General features: G+C 45.4%; 1 protein-coding gene across 12 annotated transcripts in view; it reads left to right on the plus strand.

Moving 5' to 3' along the window:
• The window catches only part of ABLIM2 (actin binding LIM protein family member 2), a 148447-nt gene that overhangs the window by 85175 nt on the left and 47912 nt on the right, over nt 1-15360 (plus strand). For 7 of the 12 annotated variants that reach the window (XM_064151629.1, XM_064151630.1, XM_064151632.1 and 4 more), the window contains 4 exons: nt 1265-1323; nt 3749-3826; nt 10157-10303; nt 13469-13501. In XM_064151629.1, the coding sequence (XP_064007699.1) occupies nt 1265-1323; nt 3749-3826; nt 10157-10303; nt 13469-13501 (317 nt within the window). The remainder of the gene's footprint in view (nt 1-1264; nt 1324-3748; nt 3827-10156; nt 10304-13468; nt 13502-15360) is intronic. The other 5 variants (XM_064151631.1, XM_064151634.1, XM_064151639.1 and 2 more) reach the window with 3 other exon arrangements.

A 15360-nucleotide genomic window follows, 5' to 3' on the forward strand; every position in this document is an offset into this window, starting at 1 on the left:
TGACTTAGGAGAGGCAAGCACATAGGGACTGCAAGATGAATACAGTGGATAATTCAGAAAGTCTGGATTTTCAGCTGATGTAAACGCCTGTTCCATGCCAACAGTGTGCCACTTGGTATGGCCTGGGCCAGACTATTGCAAGACTATCACAGAATCACAGAGTGCATTGGGTTGGAAGAGATCTTACAAGTCGTATAGTTCAACCTCCCTGCAGTCAGCAGGGACATTCCCAGCTAGATCAGGCTCCTCAGAGCCCCATCAAGCCTGACCTTCAATGTCTCCAGGGATAGGGCTTCTATAGCCTCCCCGAGCAAACTGTTACAGTGTTGCACCACCCTCAGAGTAAGGACTTTCTGTGTATATGCACATCCATATGTGTACCTGGATAATAAAGGGCAGGCAGTTCTAACTGCAGGCAAGGAAAAAGAAAATGACCATGAGAGGGGAACAAGTTACCCAGAGATGCTTTGGGCTCTCCATCCTTGAGGATACACAGAACCCACCTGGGCACAGCTCTGAGCAGCCTACTGTAATGTGACCTGATCTGAGCTGGAGGTTGGGCTGAAAGAGCTCTAGAGCTCTCATGTCACACTCCTTAGATCTCAGGTGTTGATCTCATATATTGAAGTACCTGAAGCTTTTGGAAGTGCTTGTGTGAGCAGCCTTATTGATGCTGAGAAACCGTCAGGTTGAGAATCATAGCATCATAGAATCATAGAATCAACCAGGTTGGAAGAGACCTCCAAGATCAGCCAGTCCAACCTAGCACCCAGCCTTGTCCAGTCAACCAGACCATGGCACTAAGTGCCTCAGCCAGGCTTTTCTTGAACACCTCCAGGAATGGCGACTCCACCACCTCCCTGGGCAGCCCATTCCAATGCCAATCACTCTCTCTGCCAACAACTCTCTCCTAACATCCAGCCTAGACCTGCCCTGGCACAACTTCACACTGTCTCCCCTTGTTCTATTGCTGCTTGCATGGTGGAAGAGACCAACTCCACCTGTCTACAACCTCCCTTCAGGTAGTTGCAGACAGCAATGAGCTCTGCCCTGAGCCTCCTCTTCTGCAGGCTGCACACCCCCAGCTCCCTCAGCCTCTCCTCATAGCTTTGAACTTATCCATGAAGTCGTGAGTGCAGTAGAATCAGACAGTGTGTTGCCTTGCAAGACCTTCTTAGGAAGGTTTTTAAATGGTCTTATTTTAAACATTCTAAGGTTCTTACCAGGGAGGTGAATTAAGCAAGACTTTAAATTCCCTTTCCAGGTACTTCCATTTGGCATCCAGTTTGTAGGCAGGCTGCAAAGGCTGAAGAGAAGAACAAGGTAAGCCCACTGTATTTTTACCCAGTGTCATTTCACTGTCATATTATTGTCTATCCCTTTTTCTGCCATGGGCTTGAGGGGGGGAAGGATTTGGAATTATTTCACTGCTGCAGTTTTAAATCTTAAATGCCAGAAATCCAGTAGGTTAATGTCATGTAATATAAATACTCTGCTTTTACTTAGTGATTAAAGCTACAGCTTCAGGAGAATGCTGACCTAAGAGTTATGGGTATCAGCTGAATCAGGAAAAATGGGGAAAGATGAATAAGAAGAAGGAAAAAAAAAAGTTAATTTTTAACTTCTGTCTGCTTATGATGTGATCAGTGCATGACCCCTTTTTATGTGGCTCTGCTCTCAAAAGATCAGAGAACGTTCACTTGGTTTGTTTTTACAACAGAAAAACCTCTCCTTGGAATTTCTTCCTCATTATTTGTTTGTAAAATGTTAGCAAGCCAGACCCAACTTAATGCAGTCTCTTAGGCTTTAAGGACCTCCTCAAGTGGGATAATTTGTGTGTCTGCCTGTGTGTCAGGGGAAAAAAGGGGGAGTTCTGGCAGCTTTAGTAATTACAAGGTTAGAAGATGAATAAGCTGCCCCTAGGACATGAAGAATTAGTCTGTAGCTGGGGAAATGATCCCTCTAAAGTGGTGGGACTGAGATACAAATATCTTATTTAATTCAGAGGCCAAATGTAGGGGGTTTGCAGTACTGATATTCTCTGGTGCTCCAAGTGAGGAGAGGGACTTGGGGTTGCTCGTGAACAAGAAGCTCAACATGAGCCAGCAGTGTGCACTTGCAGCCCAGAAAGCCAACCAGAGCCTGGGCTGCATCATAAGTGTGGCCAGCAGGGTGAGGAATGTGATTCTCCCCCTCCACTCCACTCTGCTGAGACCCCATCTGGAGTACTGCATCAAGTTCTGGAGTCTACATTACAAGAAGGATATGGAGATGCTGGAGCGTGTTCAGAGAAGAGCCACTGGGATGCTCAGAGGGCTGCAGCAGCTCTGCTGTGAGGACAGACTGAAAGAGTTGGGGCTCTTCAGTCTGGAGCAGAGCATGCTCTAAGGTGACCTTCCTGTGGCCTCCCAGTATCTGAAGGGGGCCTACAAAAAAGCTGGGGAGGGACTTTTTGGGCTGCCAGGGAGTGACAGGAGTAGGGGGAATGGAGCAAAGCTGGAGGTGGAGAGATTCAGACTGGATGTGAGGAGGAAGTTGTTGAGCCTGAGAGTGGTGAGAGGCTGGAATGGGTTGCTCAGGGAGGTGGTTGAGGCCCCATGGCTGGAGGTGTTTAAGGCCAGGCTGGATGAGGCTGTGGCCAGGCTGATCTAGGGTAGGGTGTCCCTGGGCATGGCAGGAGGGTTGTAAGTAGATGATCCTTGTGGTCCCTTCCAACCCTGACTGATTCTATGATTCTATGATTCTAAGTGGTACCCTCAGCATCCTCGCTTGATAAAGCCCCTCTGTAGCTCAGGGCTTGGATAGGAGACACATGGAAGAGGGCAGAAGAGCAGGCAGCAGCTATAAAAAGAGTGTATACAAATCTGGTGTGTTAGCAAGGGCAACTTTGACTGAATTACAGTTTAAAACAGATTTTGGGTTGGGCTTTCCCATGAAGGCTCTTGGCTGTACTTTTTGTACTCGTGTGTTTGGGAAGAGATTGCCCTGGCATTCTTCATGCTGAGCTGGGTATCAAATCAGTGGTGTTGCAGGGTGAGGTGCAGTGTTTAACACATGCATATTTGCAGTTGTCAAAATAGTGATTTATAGCACATCTTTCCTGAGCTCTGGGAGTTTGCTCCGTGCCCATTAGAGAGGAGGACATCTGGTGATGTTCAAAGAAGGGCAGCAAAGCTGGTGAAAGGTATGGAGAATAGGTCTGGTGAGGAGCAGCAGAGTGACCTGGGGAGAAGAGGAGGCTGAGGAGAGACCTCATTGCTTTCTAGAACTCCTGGAAAGTAGGGGTTGGGCTCTTCTCCCTAGTAACAAGCAATAGAATGACAGTAAATAACCTGAGTTTGCACCAGGGCAAGTTCAGGTTGGAGATGAGGAACAATTTCTTTGCTGCAGGAGAGGTCAGGGATTGGAACAGGCTGCCCAGGGAGGTGGTGGAGTAACCACCCCTGGAGGATGAAGTCACCACCCTTGGAGGTGTTCAAGAAATGTGTGGACATGGCACTTGGGGACTTGGCCTAGTGGGCATGGTGGCACTGGGTTAACAGTTGAACCTGATGACTTTGAAAGCCTTTTCCAACTAAACCAAGTCTATGCTTCTCTGATCTGTGTCTGCAAGTCAGTGAGAGTTTTGCCCAAGCAGGAAGAAAACCCAGGCTGGAGCTGAGAGTTGTTCCCAAGTGTAGTAACTGTTCCTTTGCTTTGGCTTTTTCCTCTGTTTCTTTTCTGTTCCACTTCTCTTCTCCTGCCCTAGGAAACAAGGACTTCCTCTGAGAGTATCATTTCTGTACCTGCTTCAAGTACATCAGGCTCCCCAAGCCGTGTGATCTATGTGAGTATTCCATGGTGAAATCCATCCCTGTGGGATGAGGAAACCCCCCTGCTTCCTCATGTAGCTTAGCACCTCGTGTCTCCAAACCACTGCAGCTGGTGATCCCTCTGAAGGGGAATCTTCTTTCTCACCTTTGAAATGTTTGGATGCTACATTTGCCATAGCAGAATTCTGGCAGTTTCCTCTTGTTTGTTGGTGCTGTATTTATAGCACTTGTTAGGACTGGAGCTGGCTTATAACAATGTGAGCAGAGTACCACAGTGCTTCCTAGAAAGAGCAGCTGCAGTAAACAGTGCAGCCCACAGGTAGATTGCAAGCCTAGAGCTGAATGCAGCTTGTCTAAATCAAGCTCTTCAGCCTAACTCTGAGTGCTCCTGCATGTGGCTGCAGGACTCAGGCATGGACAAAAGCCAGTCTCAAAGCTCAGAGGACCTTTGTTGTGTTTATGGATTGAGAAGTTTTACCTTTGGGAAGCTCATGGAAGGAATGTAAAACATCAACCCACACTAAAATCTTGTTCTGAGTGGTGTTTTCAGTGCCAAGTGTGCTGTGCTTTCTTCTAACTGCTATAGCTAAAGTTCAGGCTACCACCAATAGCTTAAAACACCCATGAGTGTGGCATGATCCATACAAATATCTCTTGGTGCTCTTCAGTATTGGCTACCACCAATAGGTTGGACTTGATGATCTCAGAGGTCTTTTCCAACCTGGTTAGTTCTGTAGTTCTGTAGTATTGGCTACCACCAATAGGCTAAGAAAATACCCATGAGTGTGGCATGATCCATACAAATATCTCTTGGTGCTCTTCAGTATTGGCTACCACCAACAGGCTAAAAAAATACCCATGAGTCTGGCATGATCCATACAAATATCTCTTGGTGCTCTTCAGTATTGGCTACCACCAACAGGCTAAGAAAATACCCATGAGTGTGGCATGATCCATACAAATATCTCTTGGTGCTCTTCAGTATTGGCTACCACCAACAGGCTAAGAAAATACCCATGAGTCTGGCATGTTCCATACAAATATCTCTTGGTGATCTTCAGTATTGGCTACCACCAATAGGTTGGACTTGATGATCTCAGAGGTCTTTTCCAACCTGGTTAGTTCTGTAGTTCTGTAGTATTGGCTACCACCAATAGGCTAAGAAAATACCCATGAGTGTGGCATGATCCATACAAATATCTCTTGGTGCTCTTCAGTATTGGCTACCACCAATAGGCTAAGAAAATACCCATGAGTCTGGCATGATCCATACAAATATCTCTTGGTGCTCTTCAGTATTGGCTGCCACCAACAGGCTAAAAAAATACCCATGAGTCTGGCATGTTCCATACAAATATCTCTTGGTGCTCTTCAGTATTGGCTACCACCAGTAGGCTAAGAAAATACCCATGAGTGTGGCATGATCCATACAAATAACTCTTGGTGATCTTCAGTATTGGCTACCACCAGTGTGGCATGATCCATACAAATATCTCTTGGTGATCTTCAGGATCCCCAGGGCTATTCCTTGTCCTGCACCAAGTACCCCTCAGGCAGGCAGGTTGTTCTCACTGGGTTCTGCAGAGGAAATTGCTGGAGATGCCATTGACTGCCAGAGAGGTTATTATACAAACAACAAAGGCTTTTAGTGAGTACACTGAGACAAGCAAAAGGCTGCCTTGGAGCCAGACTTGCCTCTTCCAAGCAAAAATAGTTTTGAATGCAGTATGCCCTTTATCTGAGTAAGACCTGTTCTAGTGGGAGGTGTCCCTGCCTATGGCAGGGGGGTTGGAACTAAATGATCTTTGAGGTCCCTTCCAGCCTAACCCATGCTATGATTCTGTGAGGTGTGGAGGGACTAGCCCTTGTCTCAGCACTCACTGATGTTTCTGAGATCTCCTTCCAAGAGAGCTTCATGCTGTGGGTGCCAGGGGTATTCCCTGTAAGAAAGTCTGCTGCCTCAGCTACTGTAAATACAATTCGTTGTGCTGGGAGCCTGCTGTCATCTGAACACTTTTTGGGGGGGAGCAGATGGTCTCTATTTCTCCAGCCATGCACCACTTAATTGTTTTTATAAGCATGAGCTTTCTTCTGAGATTCATGTTTTTAGTGACATTTCTTTAACTGTGGGGTGGTAGCTCCTTGTTTGTCTTGATGTTTGTGATTACAGCTTTAAATATGCTCCACAGGCTGTTAGAAGTCAAGGACAAACCTCCACTCTCTTTTTCTATCCTTTTTTTCCAAAGACCATCATTAAGTCAGCACACAGCTCCAATGTTTGTTACTGTAATACACTTCAGAGGCAGCTGGGACTATAAAACAATAAACTTGTCTAGCAAATGTGAGTCAATTAGGAAAATATATTCCCCAGAGGTGTGCAAGTTCTTGCTCTGTCTCATCTCTGACTTCTTAATTGTCAGAGCCGTGAGATTGATTAAATCTGATGTTGACCTTCACAAAAAGGAGAGTAAAAAGAATTGAAAGCAGGCTTCTGGACTTCCATACTATCAAAATGATTCTTTGCCTGTCTGCTGAATCTGTTTTCTATTACAGGAGTGTTATGACATGCAGACATGCTCCACATTTGTCTTGGGTGCTTTTGTCGTTGGTCTTACCAAACCAAAATGCATGCAGCCACTGAAAGGAAGGTCTCCACCCACATGTATCCCTGTTCCTCTCTGGCCAAGTCTTCCCTTCTCTCTGGTGCTGGTACTAGTGGGTACACAGAGGTATAATCAGTCAGGTTTGAGACCAGATTCAGCTGAAGAATAACCCAGTAAAAACCTCCAGACAACCAAAGAGGCAAAAAAAGCCTCAGCTGTCTGCATGTCTTCTACTGCTAACACAGAAGGCAGAGCAGAGTGGGAAGAAGCACACAGGACAACCATTTTCAGCAGTAGCTTGGATTCAGACCACTGAAAGCAGGAGTGAAAAATACACATTAGCAGTTGCTGAGGTCTGCTGGGCAACAGAGACTTGAGAGAAAATGATGAAAGGGCAGGAACCATGATCTTATGGTGACTGCACGTTCAAGTCAGAGCCATCCTGAGCAGTGCAGCATCTCTTGGGATGTGTGCTGTGGGTTGTGGTTGAGAAGGAAAAGCTGGAGAAAGCCTGTTTGGAATACACCTGAGTGTGCCTCATAGGGATGCTTACTAAAGCCATGTACCATTTTTTCTTCACCTGTTGGTGTCAGAGAAGGCAGAGGCCAATGCCTATTGAAGGTAATGAGCATCCTCTCATGATCTTCAGTGATTATTTCATCACATCCCAGCTGAAATTTACCTCCCACTTCCATCCCCTCAGGCCTTACATACAGCTTAAAAATTAGTTGATTTCTAGACTATGCCACTAAATAAGGCTTAAATAAAAGTCCTTCTTTATACTTAGGTATAAACCTGATATGAAGAGGAGGCTCAGGGGTGACCTCATTGCCATCTACAACTACCTGAAAGGAGGTTGTAGCCAGGTGGGAGTTGGTCTCTTCTTCCAGGCAACCAGCAATAGAACAAGGGGACACAGTCTCAAGTTGTGCCAGGGGAGGTCTAGGCTGGATGTTAGGGGGAAGTTCTTCACAGAGAGAGTGATTGGCATTGGAATGGGCTGCCCAGGGAGGTGGTGGAGTCACTGTCCCTGGGAGTGTTGAAGCAAAGCCTGGCTGAGGCACTTAGTGCCATGGTCTAGTTGACTGGCTAGGGCAGGGTGCTAGGTTGGACTGGCTGAGCTTGGAGGTCTCTTCCAACCTGGTTGATTCTATGATTCTATCCATCTGGAAGTCTAGGTTAGGCTGTTCCTTTGCACAGTAGGAAGAGAAATGACACTGCACACAAATCATATTTGCAATTAGCCAATTGTAAGATTACACATTCCAAATGAAACATGTTCTGAGCTTAGAGCATGGCTTTAACAGAATCCAAAGCACCAGATTACTGAAGAAATTACTCAAAGCCTCCTGGCTGGTAATCTGAGCCTTCCCTAGCAGATTTGAGTTCCACTCACATGTTTGAAAGTAAACTAAATGAAATACAAACCAGTGTAGGCTGGATGTTTGTGGAACTGAGTGTTTAGAAAGCAGCTCTATCTCTAAGGTGTTTTTTTCACCCAAATTTGCCTACCTTTTGATCTTTAAACTGAAAATAATTATGTAACTAGAAATGTTTTACTCCTGAAAAGTTCTGAAGTCTAGTGGGAGGATCTCAAGTTGCATATCTGTGTGGAGAGAGAGGGGCTGCAACCCAGTACAACTTCAAAAGAAAACTGTTACAGCCTCGTTGGTTTTCCTTGTAGATACAATGGTGCCCACAGTCCTCCTGGAACAGACCTGGTGGGCAGACCTGTCTCTGCTTCAGTGGGCAGGAGCTGTTTCATTGCTCTTTGGCTCCTTAAAAGTAGCTGCAAGGAAGGTGAGGTCTCTAGGTTGCTGGAAAAAAAAAATCACATATTTGATTAAACCACATGTTTCCATTAGTTTTGAGGCTGAGAACATGTGATGGTTGTGGCAACTTTATTCCACTTATAGAATCATAGAATCAACCAGGTTGGAAGAGACCTCCAAGATCAGCCAGTCCAACCTAGCACCCTGCCCTAGCCAGTCAACTAGACCATGGCACTAAGTGCCTCATCCAGGTTTTGCTTCAACACCACCAGGGATGGTGGCTCCACCACCTCCCTGGGCAGCCCATTCCAATGCCAATCACTCTCTCTGTGAAGAACTTCCTCCTAACATCCAGCCTAGATCTCCCCTGGCACAACTTGAGGCTGTGTCCATCGCTTTAGCAAAAGGGATACCTGGAAACTGTCACACTGAAGTTTTTCCTGGGTGATTATCCTCGTAGAAAACTCCTCTGGAAAACCTGTTGAGCTTTTCTTAGCTCATACTAAGGACAAATGTAGTCACTGCACACAGAAATCCTGGCCTCTTTGATGTTTTTGCACGTGGAAGGTATCACTGCACTTTCATAGCTGACCATACTGAGCTCTGCAAAGCACTGGAAGGATCACTCATTGTTTTGTGGCCACAAAGAGCTCCTCATTCTGCAGAGCCTGACCTGGGCATGAGGCAATGACACTGCCCATTTCTCTGCTCTCAATGTGGTCAGCTTGCCAGTGTGTCTACAAGCCAGTACAAGCTAGATACTGTTGTGGTGCAAGTGACCATTACCCTAAGGATGATCTGTGCAAATGTGGCAGTTTGATAATTGCACTCTTGGAATAAATGTAGTAAGAGGAGAATGTCCCTTTCCTTCTGGTGGCTGTGTGACTCCCATGAAAGGATTTGAACCTTACTTAAATGGTATCTGTGATCTTCCAGCAAGAACACCATGGTGCAAATCTGTCATCTGCTGTGTTGTGACCTGTAATTAAGGGCTGCTTAGACATAGTCAAGAAAGGAAGTGAAGCTTTGGGACACAGCTGACTGGGAAAAATTAAAGACCTGACAGCTGTTTTTCAGCATCTGGAGAGTCCATGCTGGAAATACAGATTTTATTGTTCACTGCTGCTTCTGGTAGGGGAAATTCTGCACACCAAAACCAATTTAAAGGAGGGGTGGTTTATCTGAGGAAGACTCCAGTATCTGACCACCTTTGCCTCTTTGTACAGCTAGCAGTAAGTGGGATATAAACAAGGGATCTGGGATGATGTTGTGCTACTCCTATGAGCCAAAATGACCAAGGGATCTGGAATGATGTTGTGCTACTCCTATGAGCCAAAATAACCAAGGGATCTGGAATGATGTTGTGCTCTTCCTATTGGCCAAAATAATCAAGGGATCTGGAATGATGTTCTGCTCTTCCTATTGGCCAAAATAATCAAGGGATCTGGAATGATGTTGTGCTACTCCTATGGGCCAAAATAACCAAGGGATCAGAAATGATCTTGTGCTACTCCTATGATCCAAAATAACTAAGGAATCAGGAATGATGTTGTGCTACTCCGATGAGCCAAAATAACTAAGGGATCTGGAATGATCTTGTGCTACTCCCATTAGCCAAAATGACCATGGGATCTGGAATGATGTTGTGCTACTCCTATGAGCCAAAATAACTAAGGGATCTGGAATGATCTTGTGCTGCTCCCATTAGCCAAAATGACCAAGAGATCAGGAATGATGTTGTGGTACTCCTATTAGCCAAATGTGAGTGGCAAAGGGAAGCCCCCAGAGTATAAAAAGGAAACAGCATTCTGTAGAAAACAAAGAGATGTCAATGTACAGAGACAAAAATGGTTGTTGTTGATGATGATGATGATGATGACTTCTCTGCTTACACTTGTCTGTCCTTTTCTGATTGCCTCCTGGTCGTATCCTTTCTTATTCTCACTGCTCTCTTTCCTCCTTTCCTTAGGCAAAGCTTGGAGATGAAATTCTTGACTACAGGGATTTGGCTGCTCTTCCTAAAAATAAAGCCATCTATAACATTGACCGCCCAGACATGATCTCCTATTCTCCATATATCAGTTACTCTTCAGATGACAGGCATAGTTACGGGGAGGTACTGGAACATGGGTATTCTCTTTACTGTGAATTGAAGGGTTTCTATGCCTCATTAAACCTGTTGCTGAACGCTCTCACATGTGCATAGTTAGAACAGAACCCCCCAAACCCTAACGTGCATCGCTTTTGCGACTGAGTCACGTCATCCATTCACTCACAACTCTTTCCAAAAGCATGAGTGAGGCCTTCATTTCACCTTTCAGCTGGTGGAAATGAAAGAATTGCTTTCTGTGGTCGTTCTCTGAACAGATGACATGGCCTTTAAACACATGTTCCTCCGAGAAGAGTTCAACTGCATGCAGGAGGAAACAGAAGCCATTGCTAATTGTAGTGCGAAAACTCAGAAGCGAAGCCAAAGGTCTTTCACTTAACTTTCTTTAAGTCTACCATGTTATTTTGGTGACACAACAATGGTATCACTTTTTCTGTGTACTAATTTCTTGCAGCTGTCCATTGATTGAAGTTCATCCTCGTGCCATGCATGCATTTCTACCTGCAGAGCTTATATTATGCAGTGTGTGCAACGGAAATCTAACATAACATGGTCTTACTAATACTGGGGTTTGTGAAGCATATTTGTGGCTAATCTCTGTCATGCAAGTTAGCTTTTCCCCCTAAGCATATCTGCCTTCCATCTGAATTTCCCTGTCATGCAAGTTAGCCTTTCCCTAAACATATCTACCTTCCATCTGAATTGCCCTGTCATGCAAGTCAGCTTTTCCCCTTAACACACCTACCTTCCATCTGAATTTCCCTGTCATGCAAGTTAGCTTTTCCCCCTAAACATATCTCCACTCCATCTGAATTTCCCTGTCATGCAAGTTAGCTTTTCCCCCTAAACATATCTCCACTCCATCTGAATTTCCCTGTCATGCAAGTTAGCTTTTCCTTCTAAAACATTCCTCCCTTCCACCTGAATTTCTCTGTCATGCAAGTTAGCTTTTCCTTCTAAAACATTCCTCCCTTCCACCTGAATTTCCCTGTCATGCAAGTTAGCTTTTCCTTCTAAAACATTCCTCCCTTCCACCTGAATTTCTCTGTCATGCAAGTTAGCTTCCTCCCTAACCATATCTCACTTCCATCTGAATTTCTGGTTTCATTGAGAATTTTAGATCTGTTTTTTACAAATTAAACCTCTTAGCTGTACTTAGGGACAAACATATATAGGCTAGGGTGGAAATCTGCTTTGTTTTCTTTAGGTGTCTGTGAATGGGTAGGAAGAAGTGCCAGAAATCCCAGCCATGCTATGTGTAACAGCCCTAGTCCTACTGTCACTTTTTCCCTTCGTGCCAGTGAAGTCTTAGACCTGCTCTCAAGTCTTAGAGCTGCTCTCAGGTGAAGTGCAGCACAGACATTAGGTTTGCAGACTCTTCCCAACCCTTTCTGTCCAATGCTGAACCACAGTAGCTCTATCATAATGCATCCTAAAAGAAACAAAGCCTTGCACAGCATCCTGACTACTACCTGCAGCTGCAAGAGCTTCAGTGGATTGCAGGACATGGAACTGTTAGGGTAGGTCTAGAGGAGGGCACTGAAGATGATCAGAGGGCTGGAGCACTCCCATGAAGACAGGCTGAGAGAGTTGGGGTTGTTCAGCCTGGAGAAAAGAAAGCTCCAGAGAGACCTCAGAGCAACTGTCCAGTATTTGAAGGAGGCTTTCAGGAGAGTTGGAGAAGGACTTTGTGCAGAGGCATGGAGTGAGAGGATGGGGGGGTGATGGCTTCAAACTGTATGAAGTTTGATTTAGATATGAGGAAGCAATTCTTCCCTATGAGGGTCATAAGACTCTGCAATAGGTTGCCCAGAGAAATTGTGAAGCCTCCAAGCCTGTCAGTGTTCAAAGTCATGCTGCATGGGGTCTTGAACAAGCTGGTCTAGTAGAAGGAATCTCTGCCCATAGCAGGAGGACTGGGACTAGGTGATGTTTCAGGTCCCTTCCAACCCAAATCATTTCTTCTATGATATGCTCAACTAAGCAATGGAAAATGAGCTCCCTCAGCTTCTCCTCATAAAGAAAATGTTCCATTCCCTTGATAATTTTTGTGGCTCTGCACTGGACTCCTTCAAGCAGTTCCCTGAGGCCCTTCTTTACAGTGAGGGTGATGAAGCACTGGAGCAGGTTGTCTGGGGAGGTTGGGGATGCTCCCTCCCTGAAGGTGTTCAAGGCTAGGTTAGATGAAGCTTTGAGCAACCTGTTCTGGTGAGAGGTGTCTCTGCCTATGGCAGGGGGTTAGAACTGAATGATCTTTGAGGTCTCTTCCAACCTAAAAGATTCTATGATTCTGTGAACAGAAAGTTGTCAGATTCCATCAAGTTTAATTAGAAATCAAACAGCACAGGTATTTTGCTTCCCTTGAAACAGCCAGCTCTGAACAACAAAGTTCTGGTCTAGATTCTGGAGTTGCTTCACTGCAGATCTAACTAGGGCTTGTGTGTAGAATGATAGAATCAAGCAGGTTGGAAGAGACCTCCAAGATCATCCAGTCCAACCTAGCACCCAGCCCTAGCCAATCAACCAGACCATGGCACTAAGTGCCTCAGCCAGGCTTTGCTTCAACACCTCCAGGGAGGACAACTCCACCACCTCCCTGGGCAGCCCATTCCAATGCCAATCACTCTCTCTGCCAACAACTTCCTCCTAACATCCAGCCTAGACCTGCCCCAGCACAACTTGACACTGTGTCCCCTTGTTCTGTTGCTGGTTGCCTGGGAGAAGAGACCAACCCTCACCTGGCTATAGCCTCCCTTCAGGTAGTTGTAGACAGCAATGAGGTCAGCCCTGAGTCTCCTCTTCTGCAGGCTGCACACCCCCAGCTCCCTCAGCCTCTCCTCATAGGGTTTGTGTTCCAGGCCCCTCACCAGCCTTGCCACCCTTGTAGTTTCAGGCAGCTGCTTTACACAGGAGCTTCCCAGCTAGCAGCATGCTCTGTGGCACAGGATTGACCTCACCAGATCCCAGGATCCTGCAGCACAGAACTCAACAAATGCTTCATATTAAATGATTTCTCTCATTCCTTATTTACTTACTTAAAACCAAACCCAGGACTGACTTCACTGACAGATGTGCATGTTAGACATGGATGTTGGGATTTTAAGAGCCTTCTCACAAGTAACATCATGCATGGATTTGTATCACTAATCTGTTTTGTGTTGCTGTTTGCAGTCACCTCAGTTGCTCTCTCCAGCACCTACTGAGGTAATCCCCAGTGCTCTCTGTTCTCCTGTTCTGACCCATTTTGTGATGCATAAGCCCAGTCATGTCGAAGTGTGGGGTTTGCCTCCTGCCTCTGCAGTGCATGGGGTTTATCGTTGATGGTTTTCACAGTCCTCCTGTGCTCAATGTGTGCTTTGCTTCTGGATTGTCATCTGTATGCCTCTGTCTCCACTGTCACACGTGTTCCTGCCTTCCAAAATAAATGATGTGTGGTGGTCACTCTTCAAGCTCTCCTAAATAAATGACATTGGGAAATATGGTTTATGCTGACATTTACAGCTGCCAGCGTGGCAGCAAGGCACAATTCAAGTTGTGCCTTGAATTGATGCTTGGCACAACCTTCTCCTCTTTTTGTTCTCTCTGTTTGTTCCACAAATAGTTAAGCTACTGATGCTCTTTGTGCACACACACAGCTCAATCGTTTGCACACACCTGAGCTTCCAAGTCTGGCTGTTTTGATGTGCATTAATGATCAAGCCTGTCATTGTTTCAGGAACCACCACCTTGGAAGCAATGACAGCATTTAACAAAGCTTCCCAGGTGTTGACTCAGTTACACATCCAGGCTTGGCTCATTTTTTTTCCCATTCTATCTATTTCAAAACCTTGGTGATACTGGAGAATTGTGGATTTCCATTAAGGACTGTAAATCATAACCTATCACTGGTGAAACAGAGCAGTTAACCAGCAGAGATGCAACCTAATTGACAGAAATTTAACACTGAAAATAAACAAATGTGCTTTATTTGACATTGGCTTTCATGAACTTGATTCACTGCTCCTCACAGAGACACAAAGTGCACAAAAGGTAAGGTCTGAAGTAATCAGTATGAAATCTTGGTGGTTTGGAAGCTTAAAAGAGTTTCCTATAGCTAGCAGATATCAAACTGTCAATACTATTAAATTCCAGAAGTGACACTGGTATGGGGGTTGGTGCTGCCAGGGAGGTTGGTGCTGTGTTAGGTGACTACTCCCAGAGTAGCCAAATGAGAAGCTGCCTTCATCCCAGGGCAAATGGATGTCTAAAATTAAGTTGTTCTGGAAGGAATCTGGGAGATGATGATGATGGGGCTAAATAGAATCTCCTGTGTGTTTAAATGATGGATGATCCAGTGGGAGTCTTGCAGATGCCTACAGAGGTCCTAATGCTCCTGACAAGTGACAAACACTTGCTATGGTATCTTCTGGCACTAGTTGATTGGACAGGGCTGGGTGCTAGGTTGGACTGGATGACCTTGAAGGTCTCTTCCAACCTGGCTGATTCTATGATTCTATGATGCACTCACTCCTACTGGAATAGGAGAGGGGATGCAGATTTTGGGGAACTGATCTGATCTGAAGTTAACTGCAGCCAGCCCTCCCTTGTCTTAAAAGTGACTTTGCTTTCATAGCTCACAAAAAGTGCTTGCCATCTTTGATTGCCAAAGTAATGCTTTTGCTGCTAAGAAGGCACTGCATGCAAACTGCAGCTGTGCTTTAGGGCTTTGGCATGGGTGCTTCAGCACCAGACTTGGTAGAGTTAGGTGATGATTGGACATAATAATCATGAAAGTCTTTCCCAACTGAAAGGATTCTATAATTCTACATGGGTTTCAGTGGTTGAAGCCAAGGGTTTAGTGGGAAATGGGTTGTGTGACATGTTTAATGCTAATGCCATGTCTGAGTGTTGCTGTCATTTAGCTAGCAGTGAGCACGGTGGGATATGGCACACTGGGCAATTCAGACACACTTTCCATGCTGTGTTGAAGCCAGCAAATGCTGATTTCTGTGTTACCTGTAACTGTGATGTATCCACTCACATGGGTACAAAATGACCACAGGAGCATCATGCTGACCTGCTGT

This window comes from Pogoniulus pusillus, chromosome 11 (genome assembly GCF_015220805.1).
Source record: "Pogoniulus pusillus isolate bPogPus1 chromosome 11, bPogPus1.pri, whole genome shotgun sequence".
NCBI classification, from domain to species: domain Eukaryota; kingdom Metazoa; phylum Chordata; class Aves; order Piciformes; family Lybiidae; genus Pogoniulus; species Pogoniulus pusillus.